This window comes from Eubalaena glacialis, chromosome 9 (genome assembly GCF_028564815.1).
Source record: "Eubalaena glacialis isolate mEubGla1 chromosome 9, mEubGla1.1.hap2.+ XY, whole genome shotgun sequence".
Taxonomy (NCBI): Eukaryota; Metazoa; Chordata; class Mammalia; order Artiodactyla; family Balaenidae; genus Eubalaena; species Eubalaena glacialis.
This window is the reverse complement of record NC_083724.1, coordinates 35215848-35232604: the sequence shown is the minus strand read 5'-3', so window position 1 is coordinate 35232604 and position 16757 is coordinate 35215848. Positions and strand designations below refer to the sequence as shown.

The 16757-nt window shown below is 40.2% G+C and overlaps 2 protein-coding genes across 5 annotated transcripts in view; one reads left to right on the top strand and one right to left on the bottom strand.

Annotated features, from left to right (window-relative positions):
* TSTD2 (thiosulfate sulfurtransferase like domain containing 2) overlaps window positions 1-16757 on the bottom strand; it is a 28305-nt gene that overhangs the window by 9309 nt on the left and 2239 nt on the right. For 3 of the 4 annotated variants that reach the window (XM_061200208.1, XM_061200209.1, XM_061200207.1), the window contains exons 2-6: window positions 15500-15712; window positions 10589-10902; window positions 8114-8234; window positions 3052-3177; window positions 2099-2204 (exon numbers count right to left, since the gene is read on the bottom strand). In XM_061200208.1, coding sequence (XP_061056191.1) covers window positions 2099-2204; window positions 3052-3177; window positions 8114-8234; window positions 10589-10902; window positions 15500-15664 — 832 coding nt within the window. In that variant the 5' untranslated portion in view covers window positions 15665-15712. The remainder of the gene's footprint in view (window positions 1-2098; window positions 2205-3051; window positions 3178-8113; window positions 8235-10588; window positions 10903-15499; window positions 15713-16757) is intronic. The other variant, XM_061200210.1, reaches the window with a different exon arrangement.
* Window positions 1-16757, top strand: part of TMOD1 (tropomodulin 1) — a 102847-nt gene that overhangs the window by 85196 nt on the left and 894 nt on the right. The window lies entirely within an intron of this gene.

Below are 16757 nucleotides of genomic sequence, written 5' to 3'. Positions count from 1 at the left end.
GATGAGAAGCATGGAAATCTGCTAAGACTTCTCCTTACAGGGAGCTGCAGGGAACCCAGCCTGTTCCTGCTGCTGCTATTACTGTGGCTACTCTACTGGCCCTGTGGAGGCCTGATCAGAGAGTGACTCACATGAAGTGCTTAAAAGAAGTGCCTCCAAACAACTTGGCTCAAATGAAAGCAGCAAAGCACTGCCTGGAGCCCACTCTCCCCTAAGCTCCAGAGCAAGGTCCTGTAGTGCCAACAAAGAGCTGTTTGTGGCCATCCTGCCTCCTGCCAAGGAAGGGACACTAAGCAGACACGGCCCTTTTTGGCCCTTTTCTCCTCATACATGAGTCTCTTTTCCCGGATGCTTGTATCTTACTCTCATTTCCCTCTGGTTTAACTCTTAGCCTTCTTTTTAAATATTTACATGTTAAAAAATGAACATAGAGCCAGCCAGACCTTTCTGTTTCCTGATGAAAGGAGACAATACTACCTATGAAGTAGACTTGGGGAAAAAAAAGGACAGAAAGAAAAAAGGAAATCAAACCTGAACCTGATCAAGTCTCTAGACATGAGCTATCTAATATGGTAGCCACAGGGACTTCCCTGGCGGTCCAGTGGCTAAGACTCTGCGCTCCCTATGCGGGGGACAAGGGTTTGATCCCTGGTTGGGGAACTAAGACCCCACATGCTGCACAGCATGGCCAAATAAAATAAAATTAAAAAAAAAAAAAGAAATAAATAATATGGTAGCCACTAGCCACATGTGGCTAATGGGCACTTGAAATGTGGCTTGAGATGTGCTGTAATAAGGGTGACACAGATGCAGGATTTCAAGGACTTAGTATACCAAAAAAAGAGTAAAATATCTCATTAATAATTTTTTACACTGGATACAAGTTGAAATAATATTTTGGCTACACTGCATTAAATAAAGTGTATTATTGAAATTAATTTCACTTGTTTCCTTTTACTTTTTAAAATGTGGCTACTAGAAAATGTAAAAGTCCACTGTAGCTCACATTATATTCCTATTAGACAGCACTATTATAAATCTAACTACAGTTCATAGGAAATACAGAGGACAGAAGAACATCCCATGGAGATGCAATCAGCATTATACTGATTGTGGGAAATGCTATAAGCAAAATGATCTAATTCCTTCAAAAAATAAACTGCAGGGGAAAATAAAAGATGGAAGTGAATCTCTAGGTTAAAAGGGACTTTAGGAGACATAGTGATCAATCACAATGACTGGACCTTACTTGAATCCTGATAGAAACAAACTTAAAAAAGTATGAGATGATAACTGGGAATTTTAACCACTGGCTGGATATTTGATAACATTAAGAAATTGCTGTTAAAATGTTTTAGATGTGATGATGGTTTTACAATTATTTATTTTTTAAAAAACCTTTATCTTTTAGAGATATCTACTAAAATAGTTATGAATGAAATGACATGACATCGGGATTCTCTTCTAAATGATCCAGGATGGGAGAAGGGGGTGGGGATAGATCAAAGTTGGCCATGAGTTTATAACTGTTGAAGCTGCGGGAGACGTACACAGGAGTTCACTGTACTGTTTTCTCTCTTTTTTTTAATGTTTGAAATTTTTCATAGTAAAAAGTTAAACAAAACCAAAAAACCCAGCCAAACAAATGTCTTTCAACCATCTATGGTACCTGTGAGGGAGGTGCAAAGAGAACATTCTAGAGCACTTGCAAACAAACTGCTTTGGTGTTGAAAGCCACTTGCTTCCTGTAGCAAAAAGCCTGTGTGTTTTATTCAGTTGATGAACTATTTACAAGTAATAATTACGCTCTTTCCAAATCGTTATCTTTGGAAAGAAAATAACTTCTTGCCAAACCATCACCAAGAAGAATAACTAAGCCAAGTCATTCTAAGCAGTGAGTCTCCAATCACCAGAGTACCAAAGAGAAGAACCAGTTTAAGCACTGAATGACCCAAGTGTTAGCCACCCCACAGATATTCTGAAGAGAGAACTCATCACAACTCTCGCTGATCAGAATGTCTAGCTTTCACATTTGTCTCTATATTAAGATTTGTCCCTCTGAAGAAAAGGAAAATGTTTCTTCTTAAAGCAAGCATACCAGGCTTCTTATAGGAGATCTTACTGGGACTGATCCCCATGGGCACAATCTCTTCAAACACACCAACACGCAATTCTGGAAAACAGCAAGCTCCTCCTTTGCTGGTCTAGCCAATAAGAAACAAAACAGAATACAGTCTTTCTCTCCCATCTCCAGGTATAAGATATTTATTCAGTTAAATTATCTGGAACATTCTACACTCTAACTCCCTTTTCCCACTGAAACAGTTGTTCCTAATTTGAGGTTTCTTAATACTTCAGCTACCCTATTATTACACAACAGATTTAATTCTTATATTTGGCACTTATTTATTGTGTATCTACCATGTGCAGAAATGTCAAATTGAAAAGGTGTTATTATAGCAATAAGCATTTAACTATAAAACTGAAACACCACTGAGCAATTTCAACATGTAAGATTACATCCCAGCTTTTGTTCAGGAGCTACGACCTTTTCTTTTCTTATCATCATCACCAGCACTAACACCAGCAAGGTATTTCCCACCACCTCTATCACCCATGATGCTAAAGCATAAAGTCACTCCAACAAAGCAGCTCTCTTGGGAGAGCAATAGCTTTATTCCCTGTGTGGTGTGAAGTGCTGATCTGATCCCACCAGGTTTACTAAACACGTAGTGATCCTCTGATACAGCCAGGTGGTCTCTCAAATGAACAAACACGGCTAAGTTTGAGAGTTTATAGAATGTATAAGCTGTAATGTCCTTATTCTATAAAAAAAGGAGACCAAGGCCCATGATCACGTGGCGACGTGGTGGACGAACTGGAATGAGCATGCTCCTTCTCCTGCACTGCCTCGGGACCTAGCAAGAAAAGGGTGTTCTGTCCAGCACTGCTTACTTCTCTACAGTGATCCTCTTCATAGCCTGGAGTGGGAAGAGGCACTGAAGCAGAAGCAAATGGCTCTCGATCCATTTTATTTTCAATTTCTCTTACCTTAAAATCGTCCTTACACAGATAATCCTTAAACAATGGGCAGGAAAGCATGACTTCTACATAGAGTCTGGTGGCCAATTTGCTTCCACCCACTGTCCCATTGATTCCTTCTGTAGCAATTCGAACCTGAGACACAAGACGGTGAGAGAAAGGGAATGCAGGCTGTTCTTAGCTCGGTTCAAATCTTTGCAGGGCAGAACAGGTTCATGTTGTGTCAATGAGTTTAACAGGAAAAGCAGAAACATTGCTGTGGACACCAAAGTGTTACCATACACAAGATGCTTGTAGTTTTCTAAAATGGCACACTGCCCATAGTTCAGACGAGGTACTCAGTTAACGTGTGCTGAACAAGAGAATGAAATGGATAGAACAACTGGAAAGCCCCATTTGCTATGGAGCTCCAGCTGTCCAATGGCCAAAACTTAAATTCAGGTCAACAGATGTAGGATCAGGATTCAGCTTTGCCACTTACTTGCTAAGTGACCCTGAGAAAATTAATTCTCTTCTCTGAACCTCAGTTTCTTCATCTTGATAAAACAGATGAAAAAGAATCAACAATGAAAAAACTGCTGTCCTCAAGTCCTAATGCACAGAACACATCTGAGGGCTGGGAATGCACGTGAGCACATCTCTGCACAGTGTTGGAGGTAAAGCCCACCACTGCAAACCCACCCGTTGGAATACAAATTCCAGGAGGAGCTTGTGTCTCTCTTGTTCTTTGTTGCATTATCAGTGCCTAGAGTAGTACTTGCCACACAGTAGGCATTTAATATGTATTTGCTGAGCAAATTAATGTGTATCCAAATCTGAGGCTTTTTGGCTTCTCAAACCCTCTGTTCTCTTTGAAATGCTTCACTGGTTAGGGGACATTAAAGCCTGGGTTAAGGCCTCTGCCTTAAGAGGCAATCCTCTGGGGGGCCTGCAAAGTTACTTGTTCTGGTACCACAAAATCCTCTGGATAAGTTTAAAGATGGATCATCTCTAGACAGAGCTAGCTTTCTAGAGAAAAGTAAGAAAGTGCAACATTGTATATCATGGTATTCTCTGGAAAGAGATGTAATTTAAGTCAAGGTCCTATATTGTTACCACTTTGTTATATATTGTTATTTATATAGCAATGATACCTACCAATGCATTAGAATTTGAAAAATTTTAAAAGCTCCCCTTTTATTAGGGCCTAGAGAAGATACTTCGTTTGTTGCCTCACTTGATTCAGTTCTTTAGGGCATGGATATAAATGGGATTCATTTCACAAGCCAGGGCCAACTCACTAGTAGTGGCTCTCCAGAGTTCCATGATGAGCATTCTGAGTCACATCCAGGCTCCTTGAGAAAGAGGAGTGCAGTCTATTGAAGCCTGTTCTGGGCTGGGAGAGGAAAGTAGGAAGCATATGCCATCTCTGCTGTACAGACTACTGCACCTATTACCGACTTGTATTTTTTTAAGGGACAACATAGAAAAATAGAGCTGAACCAGCGTAAGGGTCAGGAAATCTACCCTAAAACTGTCTCTGACGGGGGCAAATATGATGAAGAGGTACATACTTCTGTGTACCTGTCTTCTGAGTAGGTCAGAAGACCCTTTCCTATGCTATTTTAATCTCAGAACCCAAATAAAAGACAAGCACAGGCACTCCCTAAATAGCTGAGGCAGAGCAACCTCTAAACTCATGCACTAGACTTCCAACTTCTGTTGAAGGATTCTTCAACTGAAACCTTCAAAGTAGCTGCTAGGTGAGGAAGGTCTTATACCTCAGAGATGAAGAGCAATAGTTAGCATTTATTGAGTACCTAGTATGAGACAGGAACTTTACATTATTCTCCTGGAAAGTAGATATCAAAATTCCCATTTGACAGAAAAGGAAACAGAAGCTTAAGGAAATCAAGTAACTTGCCCAAGGGCACAGAGTTGGTAGGTGGTAGATCTGGGATTCAAAACCATATCTTATTGGGTCCAAATCTTGTAATTTTTCCTTTCTAAAGCCTCTAATACATCCCCTAAATTTCTTGAGGCAGTAAGAAATGTATAGCAAAGGGATCAGAAGCTTCTTTCCATAATTCTAGAATTTTCAAGTTCTCCTCTTTCCCTACAAATGCCAACATTCTGCCAAATCTCCTACCAACACAAAACTTGAAAACTTGGCTGAAGCCTTAAAATTTAGACCTAAGATCCAGGCAGGTGCTGCCACCTTGTGGGCAGAGACCCTCACTGCTAGGTCCCCTTGGGCTGGGCCAAGAATAAAAATCGGCCCCAAACCAAGGAAACAGATTGATTTCCTATTTTGTAGGCTCAGGTTTACTGTGAGAGAATATCCATCTTTCAAGGTGTTCTCTAAATAGATATGGTGATAAACGTATATACGCCACAAATGTTTACTAAATTTTTTTTTTACAATGCGCCAGCAATTGTGCTAGGAATTGGGTCATAGTGGTTAAAAAATAAATAGTTTTTGCCCTTTGGGAGCTTACAGACTTAAGGTAGGTCACAGATATTCAGACAAAAGTCACAGACTGACAAGTGCTATGAAAAATCACTGCAAGATGCAATGAAAGAGTGTATGTGGAAAACTGAATTTAGATTAAAGGTCAGGAAAGATGTCTTTGAGGAAGTGTCATTAAAATTGAGAACTGAAGATTGATTAAAAATTAGATAGGAGAACCCGAGTGGGTGTGGAAGAGTTCCTTGAAGAGAATTTTCTTATAAAAAGGCCCAAAGGCACCAAAAAAACTTTGTGGGCTCCAAGAAACTGAAAGGCTATTTTGCTGGAGTGTAATGAGTAAAGAATGGTATCAGATAAGTGGAAAAGGTGGAAGGGGCCAAATAATGCAGGAAACTAAGGGCACGTTAAGGATTTGGGTTTTACTCTAAATGCACTGGATAGCTACTGAAAGACTGTGAGGAGGGAGGGAGCGAGATGATTTCATTTACCTTTTAAGATCATTCTGGCTGCTGTGTGGAAAATGATTAAGTGTGGGCAAGGATGGAAGAATGGAGAGTTGTCTGGAAGCTGCTGAAATGAACTAGGTAAGAGAGGGTGGGGCTTGGTTTAAGGTAGTGGAAGACAGACAGAACGGAATCAAAGGATATTTTAGAGGCAGAAATGGCAGGACTCGGTGATGAACTGAATGAAGTAAAAGAAGCTTTCAGTCGCTATCTATAAAACAACATGGGTGTGAAAAATATCACTGACTGACCAAATAATTGCCTTAGGGAATTAAAACCTAGGACATGTGTGGGAAAACATTAGGCCTAAGACAGTACAGCGTCATAACCAGAGATGATCTCAGAGGGAATCTAGTTCACTTCCTTTTGATTTAAAATTTTAAAATACATATATACACATATGTGTGTGTGTGTGTGTGTGTATATATATATATATGTAATCATCGAGGATTTGAAAAAAAAATCCATAGTCCTATCACGTAGAGATAATCACAACTAACATTTTGATATTTACCACCCTCCATCTTTTTACACACACGCTTGTGGTTTTGTTACAAACATACATTCATCCTTTTACTCAACATTCTCCAAATATTTACTGTCTGCTATGTGCTAAGCCCTGTCCTAGCACTGACAATATATCAATTGATTAACAAAGTTCCGTACTCATGAAGCTTATATTCTACAAGGGAGATAGATTATAACAAATTAAACAAAGACTGTACTCTCCAATAGTAGTAAACTTTTTGAAATTCTTTGAGCAGAAGGGAATAGAAAGTGATGAGATTTGGAGACAGACAGATTAGAATTCTCAGGAGATAACATTTGAGGGGAGATCTGAAGTGAGGAACAAGCCATGTGAAGATCTAGGGGAAAAAACATTCAAGAGGGAAAGGAAACAGCAAATGTCAAAACCACAAAATGGCAAAAGACTGACATGTTCTAAGAAAATTAGGAAGCAACTTGATATCACACCTATATGTACAGTTCTATAAAATGTTTTTCCAGTTAATATATTAAGAACATTTCCCCATGCAAGGGGTCAGCAAATTATGCCTGCTTTTACATAGGTTTTATTGGAATATGGCCATATCTGTTTTTTTACGTATTGTTTACGGTTGTTTTCATATTACGACACCAAGTTTGAGCAGCTTTTGTGCAAAGCCTAAAATATTTACCATATGGCTCTTTAAGAAAAAGTTTGCTGATCCCTGGTCTATGCCTTTATGTAGTCTTATGAAACACCATTTTTTAAAAAATTGAAGTATAGTTGATTTACAATGTTGTGTTAATTTCTGCTGTACAGCAAAGTGATTCAGTTATACATATATATACATTCATTTTTAAAATATTTTTTTCCATTATGGTTTATCATAGGATACTGATTATAGTTCTCTGTGTTATACAGAACGTTACTGTTTATCCATTCCATATATAATAGCTTACATCTGCTAACCCCAAACTCCCACTCCATGCCTCCCCCAATCCCCTCCCCGTTGGCAACCACGTCTGTTCTCTATGTCTGTGAGTCTGTTTCTGTTTTGTAGATAGGTTCAGCTGTGTCATATTTAGATTCCACATATAAATGAAATACGGTATTTGTCTTTCTGACTTACTTCACTTAGTATGATAATCTCTAGTTGCATCCACATTGCTGCAAGTGGCATTATTTCGTTCTTTTTTATGACTGAGTAGTATTCCTTTGTATATATGTACCACATTTTCTTTATCCATTCATCTGTTGATGGACATTTAGGTTGTTTCCATGTCTTGGCTATTGTGAACAGTGCTGCTATGAACATCGGGGTGCATGTATCTTTTTGGATTAGAGTTTTGTCTGGATATATGCCCAGGAGTAGGACTGCAGGATCCTATGGTAGCTCTATTTTTAACTTTCTGAGGAACCTCCATATTGTTTTCCATAGTGGCTGTACCAACTTACATTCCCACCAACAGAAAACATCATGTTAATAGCTGTTTAGTATTCCACTTAAATGCCTAGCAGGAATTTGCTAATTTCTAAGAACCCAACTGGTGAATCCTTCAAGCACAGCCTCTGCAAACTAAGTTGGAGGCAAGATGAGTCCAGTGAAGGATAGGGTGTGGGAGAAGGTGTTACCTTGCCTGTGAGGTGCAGGTGCTGACACAGAGCTGTCTGCCAGGCACAGATCCAATCAGGATCCTCCAGGTCACAGTAGCAGTAATAAAGTAGCACCTCCCCTTCACCATTGCCCTGGCCACTGTAAAAAGAAAACCACAGGGGAAAAAGCATTTGAGTCACTGGCATAAGGAAGACACAATTCATAAGTATACCCAGGCAGAATCAGAAGAAAGGCCTAATGGAGCAACTCATGCCTGCCTTTGCTCCTAACTATCATTCTCCTCCTGAAATGAGAAGCAACTCCTGTCTGTATTTGCTCTAAAGAAGACAATACCTGCACTGAACTCCTTCCTTTATAAAAAGTGAGCTTACTTTGATTTCCTTGTTTAATCATCATATCCATGAGATAGGTATTAATAACCCCTTTTCACAAGACAGCTGGAAATTTGAATCCATTCTGGCTTATACTCTAACACAAGGCAGTATCTGTTTTGAATCTCTCTCTGTACAGAAAGGTTTCACTTCCATTTTTTCATGTAATGAAAAAATGTTACCCATGAGACAGGTTATTAGCATCCCCATTTTATAGCTGAATAAACTGAGCCCAATTCATCCCAGGTGAGACAGCTACAAAGTGACAGTCAGGACTGGAACACCAGTCTTCTGACACTAGAACCCATACTCTTTCTACAGCACTGTGCTGACTTAAACTAACTAGTTATGGGACCTGGGTGGGTGTCTTATCATCCCTGAGCCTTGATTTCCTCATCTGTAAAACTGGAGGACTGAAATAAACTGCATTTCTCAAAGTGTGCTCTGAAGCTGTTCTATGAAATCACATGTCTGAGAAATCCTGCAGATAATATCTCCCCTTTGAGAGTCACAGTGAAAGCCCCTCATCTATTGAAGGCTCTGGGCAGTCCTGCAAAAAAGAACATTTTAACCTAATGCTTCCCAAACTTAATTGTCTTTAGCATCTCTTTTCAACACCTGATAGCATCCTCCAGAGCTAGTGTTGTACAGACATATTTTAGAGAATGATATAACAGATGATAATTAAGGTCCCATCCAGCTCTGGTATCTGTGACTGTCTCATCAGTGCCCTCTTCATATTTCAGGGCCTAGTCTCCGAAACCTGCTTATCTATTTCAGAGCCTATCTATTTTCCTTTCTCTAAATTCCTGTAATGAATTACTGTCTGAGCCATACAACTGTAAGTGATAATTATATAGCCTGTCTTGTACCATCTGCTAAATGTTTCATGTATCCTTTTCTTTGTCTTTCTAACTAAAAAGCAGGGCCATACAGAAATGAAGAGACCACATTTGTATAGCACTTTATAGTTCACAAGTGCTCTTACATCATCATTTTATATAATTCATATAGCAATTCTGTGAGGTAGGCAAAGCAGGCATTATTATTCCAGTTTGAGAGGCGAGAACATAAAGGTACAAAGAATTTTAGTGACTAGCTCAAGTCTGACTCCAAGTTCAAGTCTGTTTCTAACTTTCTCTTCCTCTTTCTGATAAACAAAGGAAACTGGCATAACACAGGTGACAAAAATGTATCAAATTTGGGCATTTTCTATTCACCAAATAGTTTAGGAATTGCTTAAAATCAGAAATCTGTCCTCTAGAATTATGTAATATTATGAATTGGTGAGGTTTTCAAAGGCAGATTTAAACTTCTAATCCTATGCCTCAGTTCTAAAACTTAACATAGGGACTTCCCTGGTGGCACAGTGGTTAAGAATCCACCTGCCAATGCAGGGGACACGGGCTCAAGCCCTGGTCCGGGAAGATCCCACATGCCACGGAGCAACTAATCCCAGAGGCGCCACAACTACTGAGCCTGCGCCCTACAGCCTGCGCACCGCAACTACTGAGCCCGCATGCTGCAACTACTGAAGCCCATATACCTAGAGCCCATGCTCCGCAACAAGAGAAGCCAGCGCAGTGAGAACCCCGCGCACTGCAACGAAGAGTAGCCCCCGCTCGCCGCAACTAGAGAGAAAGCCCGCGCGCAGCAACAAAGACCCAACACAGCCAAAGATAAATTTAAAAAAATAATAATAAAATAAAATAAAACTTAACATACTTTCTAAAACATATTCAGCTCAGAAAACCACATTTGGCAACAAAAACCCCTTTTTAAGTTCTGACATTATTCAGGGTACAGGAATCATTAACATTTCTGGGCCTTCTGATTTCTCTTTGAAAAAAATACAATTTTCTGTTCTTTACCTCTGCCTAGAGAAGATAAGATGTAGGATGGCTTCCAAGAAACCCGGAGAACACTGTCAGCTGTGCGGGTATATGCTACCGCATAGGCTATGGTCTTCTATTATACATAGAACATGTTTATTGGCCTAGTTTAGGCGGTAGAGAAATTCTGTGCCTTAAGGATTTGCCATTTTAGTGGATGGGTGGTATCTCACTGTGACTGGAAAAACATTTTTTAAATTAAACGAAAGGTACACAATGAAATTCTTACCTTATCAGCTCATCAGGGCTAAAGCAGCTTATATCAGGGAGCCAAGCAGACACTTCATGGTTATGGGTAAGGTCTTCTTTGAAAGGATTTCTTTTGTCTGCAGACTTAAGAGTCTTTGAGGTGCTCGATGTCACAGTCAGCTGCTTTAAAACAGAAGCAGTCTCATGGTAAATCTCATCAGCATGTTGTGTTGCCACATGTCTGTGGATGCTGGTCTGGTCTGTGAATAGTTGCTGACAGCATTTCCACCATTTTTCTTTATACTCAGAAGGAGGTGCTGGAAGTTCTTTAGTTTTGACAAAAAGGGCAAATGCCTGCAATTAAATTTCAAATATGTCACTGTTAAATAACCTTAGGTTTCAGGCTAGAATGAAAGTCTCAGTGAAATCCCTTATCTTTCCACAGGGATTTCTAGTTTTACGTCCTACTGTTCTGTAGAAGAACTTCCTGAGAGACTGAACTTCCTCCAAAAAGGAAATGGTCAAGGAAATTATGGAGTATACTTACTATGGAATATTAAGCAGCCAGTTTTAAATTACATGGGAAAATATAATATTAAATGAAAAAAACTGGATAAAATTTGCTTATACAATGTAATCTCAACTACATTAAAAAGTACATTGAGGGCTTCCCTGGTGGCACAGTGGTTGAAAATCTGCCTGCTAATGCGGGGGACACGGGTTCGAGCCCTGGTCTGGGAGGATCCCACGTGCCGCGGAGCGACTGGGCCCGTGAGCCACAACTGCTGAGCCTGCGTGTCTGGAGCCTGTGCTCCGCGACAAGAGAGGCCACGATAGTGAGAGGCCCGCGCACCGCGATGAAGAGTGGCCCCCGCTTGCCGCAGCTAGAGGAAGCCCTCGCACAGAAACAAAGACCCAACACAGCCAAATAAATAAATAAATAATAATTAAAGGTGCTAATAATTTAAAAAAAAAAAAGTACATTGAAAAAGACTGGAAAGACTACCAAAATGTTTTGATTTGTATAAAGAGGATTTAGGCTAATTGTTAAAAAAAATTTAAACAGAAGAGAAAATTATGGATGCACCATAACTCTTTTAACCAATTCTAAATGAGCGAGCTTTTTTTTTTCCAATATTTGCAGTTATAAGCAATGGTGAACGAACATGCCATGCACACATCTTTCTATACGTCTTTAACCATCTACTTAGAATAACTATTAAGAAGAAAGTTTTGGAGGTGAAGAAGCATAAAATTTTAAACTGTGAGAAATAGTGACTACCTGGAAAATCATACCAATTTATACACTCACCAGCAATGCATGGGGGTTCATTTTATCCACAGCATTTTTATCAGTATTTAATTTTTGTCAATATTTTTAATATTGACCCAAATAAAAGGCAAAAGAAATGTCCTGTTTTTACTTGCGTATCTTTGATTTAAGGTTGAATATTTTTTCATATTGATTCGATGTTCTTTTCTAGCTTACCTGTTAATATCTGTTGCCTATTTTTCTACTGTGGCATTTATCTTATCTTCTTACTGATTTGTAAGTGGTTTTAGTGACCTTTTGTTGATCATAGTTATCCAAATTTGTTTCCCAGCTTGTCATTCATTTTTCAACTTTGTTTATGGTGTTTTTTGATGTATAAATGGAAGTTAAATGGTATCTATGATTATCAGCCTTTTTTCAAGGCTGAAAAAAATGGAAAGAAAGGTATTTTTACATATATGTATGTATCTATATATATTTTAAACAATTCTCTTAATGCATCTGAAGACTATAGTACAGCACCCAAAATTGGGCACTCTGAAGAATAACAATTATAAATATGGAGCATCACTTTTGGACCTTCCTCAGTCTGTACACAACCATATCTGGACTGTCCCAGACTGAAGCAGGATGGGGTCGTCTGCAATTACACTGGAGGGCATTTTTTAGCCTCTCCTGCAGTTAATCCTTCTGTATAGGCAAAAAAGAGAAAGAGAGATGGTGTGTATGTCAACTTAAGTGTTTCTTCGTATTATACTTAGAACTAAGGTGTATGCATCCAAGGCCTCATTATCATCGAGGCCTCAAAAAGTCATGGTCCTTAAAGAAATACTATATAAAATCTGAATTTTTTCCTTCTTTCCTCCTTCCTTTGTCAAAAAGCCAGCAGGCAGGCCTGAGCAAGATGGGAGGCCCAGTGTAAATGTGGCCTGCCGCTGGTCTTTTAGGGCCTCGTGAACAAAGCATTGAGGATCCAGCAGCAGCTAGGGCCCGTGTGGGGTCTGTTCAAGAGAGATGCAGGCCAGGGCTTCCCTGGTGGCGCAGCGGTTAAGAATCCACCTGCCAATGCAGGGGACACGGGTTCAAGCCCTGGTCCGGGATGATCCCACATGCCGCAGAGCAACTAAGCCCGTGCGCCACAAATACTGAGCCTGCACTCTAGAGCCCGCGAGACACAACTAATGAGCCCCCCGTGCCACAACTACTGAAGCCCACGTACCTAGAGCCCGTGCTCCGCAACAAGAGAAGCCGCCGCAATGAGAAGCCCACGCGCCGCAATGAGAAGCCCACGCACCGCAACGAAGAGTAGCCCCTGCTCGCTGAAACTAGAGAAAGCGCGTGCACAGCAGCAAAGACCCAACGCAGCCAAAAATAAAATAAATAAATTTTTTAAAAAAGAGAGACAAATAACTTCTCTAAAAAAAAAAGAGAGAGAGAGATGCAGGCCAGAGCTAGGAAGGCAGCTCAGAGGTGGGTGAGGCCTGTGTGGGGAAGGCAGGCCCTGGTGGAGGAGGCAGCTTGGCAGAGTGGGAAGACTGCATACAGGGAATAAGCAAGTAAGTCAATATATTGGGACTAAATGGAGCTAGGTTCTCCACCAATATGAAAAGGAGAGAGAGGGAGTTCCCTGGCGGTCCAGTGGTTAGGACTCCACGCTTTCACTGCCGAGGGCATGGGTTCAGTCCCTGGTTAGGGAACTAAGATCCTGCAAGCTGCACAGCGCAGCCAAAAAAAAAAACTGGAGAGAGAATAAACCTTGTGATGTTGGAATGGAACTGAAAGTAATGGTACGAACTCATCTGATTTACATTGATGTAAAAGTAAATATAAAAGTATGTGTATGATACATATGGATGTATGTGTCTTCATCTATATATATTCCTAGCTCCGTCCACCAGAGGTCCTGGGAGAAGCAACACCTTAGAAGCAATGCGCTCACCTAGCCCCCAGGTTTTGGTTTTTGACAATTCTCCACTAGAAAGAACCAGGGCTCCTTGAAGAAATGTCTGACTCCAGGGATGAGACAGGGAAAATACTAGATGACCCTGAAACATCTTGTTGAATTAGAAAGTAAGGAAATGCTCAAAGAATGATGAGGGCAAGTCAAAAAGACATAGATACTAGCTTGAAGGGGCTCCCAGCCAAATCTGAGATAATCTGAACATCAAAATAAATAATTATAGTAATGGATTATAGCCCACTGAATAAAATAGAATTCTTGAATACACACTGATACAAATAAATTGGGAGGAAAGAAAGCTCTTCCTTACAGAAGAATGCCAAGTAAGAAATCTAGAAGGAATGAAGCAATTAGAAAATCACCATTTAGAAACCATCACAGTAATAATTCAGCAAAGAAGCATCAATGGATCTAAAACTAGTAGATGAAATTTGGTTGAGGAACAGGCTATTTACATAGTCTCAAAGTATTTCCCCCCAAATACTGAATAATTAAAAGGGAAAAAATAATTTTATAGCAAAGAAATCCAACAGGCACTTCCTTAATCAAGTACCCAAAATTAACATTGCCAGTAATGGGACAAATTGGCACTGACTGCATGACAGAACGCAGCCAGATGAACACAGCATCTCTTGTGTGGCAGTCTTATTAACAAAGCCATAACTTGAATCTAATCACAAGGAAACATAAGTAAAAATCATGAGACGTTCTACACCATAACTCATCTGTAATCTTCAAAAATGTGACAGTCATGATTTCAGGGAAAAAAATGAGAAAGTGGTCCAGATTGAACACTTATGAGACATAACAACTAAAGGTAACATGTGACCTTAGAGTGGATCTGTAAAAGCCATTTGAGGCAACTGATGAAAACATGAATGGAGCTGCTGGGCAGAGGGGAGATGGGAGTCCTCTGTACAATTCTGGCAACCTTTCTGTAAGTTTGAAATTATTGCAAAGTAACTTAAAAAAAACTTTCTGTACCCTTTGGGTTTCATTTTCAAGGAAATCTGTGTGAGATGAGGGCAGAAGGGTGGTAGATAGGAAGTTATAAGCAGAGACATCTATTCTTCATTGACATGGAGCCAATATAAGGTGATTTTGCAAAAGAGGGACAACAGATTGGAGGTAAGAAAACTAAGTCTCAATTGCACTTCCTCAGTCAAGTCATTTTCCTTTGAGCTTCAGCAGGTAGAGGGTTTAGTCAATGATCCCTAAAAAAAGAATAAATGGCATAGAAGAATAGCATCCATACCACCCCTGTAACCCAATCCTCAGTAAGCCTGCAGCATTCTGGGCTGCTCTGTTCCTTCTCCCAACCAACGGAGCCCTGCCAGCTGGACCGGATCAGGAGTCTTAGACAGCAGTTGCCCTTATGCCTGTCTGTTCTCCTTATGACTAGGTTTCCTGGGTTCCTGGGATTCTTCCCATAACCCTAAGTGGGAAAAGGAATCCAGCCCATCTGTCTAGGATCTGTCCTCAAGTACTCCACCATAAATAAGTGTTCCAGAGCCACACCTTGCCTATGATTCTCCTTTGCTTGGCACTGAACTAAGATTACTGGCTAATGGCTCTGACTAGACCTTACCTTGAACATGGCATCAGTCTAGTGTCTCACTAGCCCTCCACTCCCTGGAGGAAAACCTTGATGAGCTACTTCTAGGTATATCTACATTAACTATACATACATGATCCTGAAACATCAACAGCAATTTTACCTTTTTCTTTGCAAATGAGTATTTCTTCTTTGTACTGACATCTAACTCTGCTTTGATACTGCTACTGGGATTGATAAGACTTGTGTCTTTCAAATCCAGGTCTGAAAACCTTAAAACACAGGCCTCCAGGTCATCTCCTTGGTCTGGTGAAGTGGAAGAAGGCATCTGGTTTGGTTCCAGCAGTGAGGCAGACTCCTTTCAGTTAACTATCTCCTAGGAAGTAAGCAAGAGAAAAACAACAACGTCCAAGTCTTTGATTACTACTTGAAGTAAACTTGACACTAATCAATCATGCAAATGAGCATGGGCCCAAGTAGCTCAAGCTATCCATCCATTCATTTACTCGTTCATCCAAGAAATATTTATTTAGCACCAATTCTATGCCCAGCACTGTTCGAGGCCCTGGAGATATAGCAGTGAATGAAACAGAAAAAGTCTGTGCCTTCTTAGACCTCACTTTCCAGTGGGGAGAGAGAGAAGGTAAACAAATGAATAAATTGTTTTTAAAAAATAGATGGTAAAAAGGGCTATGATGACAACTAAGCAAAGTAAGGAGACAGAGTCACCAAGGGGTTCTTTAAAACTCAGAAGGTAGGTAAAGTCTTTCTGAGGCAGTAGCATTTCAGCAGAAACCTGAATTAGAGGGCAAGCCATGCAAACATTTAGGGAAAAAGATACCAAAAAAAGCACCAGGTGCAACCAAAATCAAGCAAGCTGCCTGTTAGTACCTTCAATTATAAATGTTTTGTTCTTTTTTGTCCCCTAATTTTTGAGCTGGGCAAATTCCCTTCCTTAGAAGAAATAACTGCCAAAAGAGCCTCATTTTAATGAGCCAGAAGAAATATACAAACTGCTACTGTGGCCAAATCTTGTCAAAATGGAGACAGTACAACCAACATGTTGGTTTTTTTGTAAAGCAAATGTTACAAGTGACAAATGTGAAGAACATGAAAGACTGGGGAAAGCGTGGGCTTTGGATTGTGGTGCAGCTGGGTGCAAGTGTGTGAACCTGGGCAGGATATTTAACTTTTCTGAGTTCTAATTCCCAAATGTGTAAAATGGAGATGACAGTATCTACCTTGCAGGACTATAGTGAGGACTGGAAAGGACTATGTAGCCTTTGACACATACGTAGTTCCCCTACCACTCTAGGCTCATCTAAGACAACACTCTCCCTCACGTATCCTATTCTGGCCATGCTGGACTTCGCCTAGTTCCGCAAACGAGCCCTGCTCTCTCTTGCCTCAGGGTCTCCACA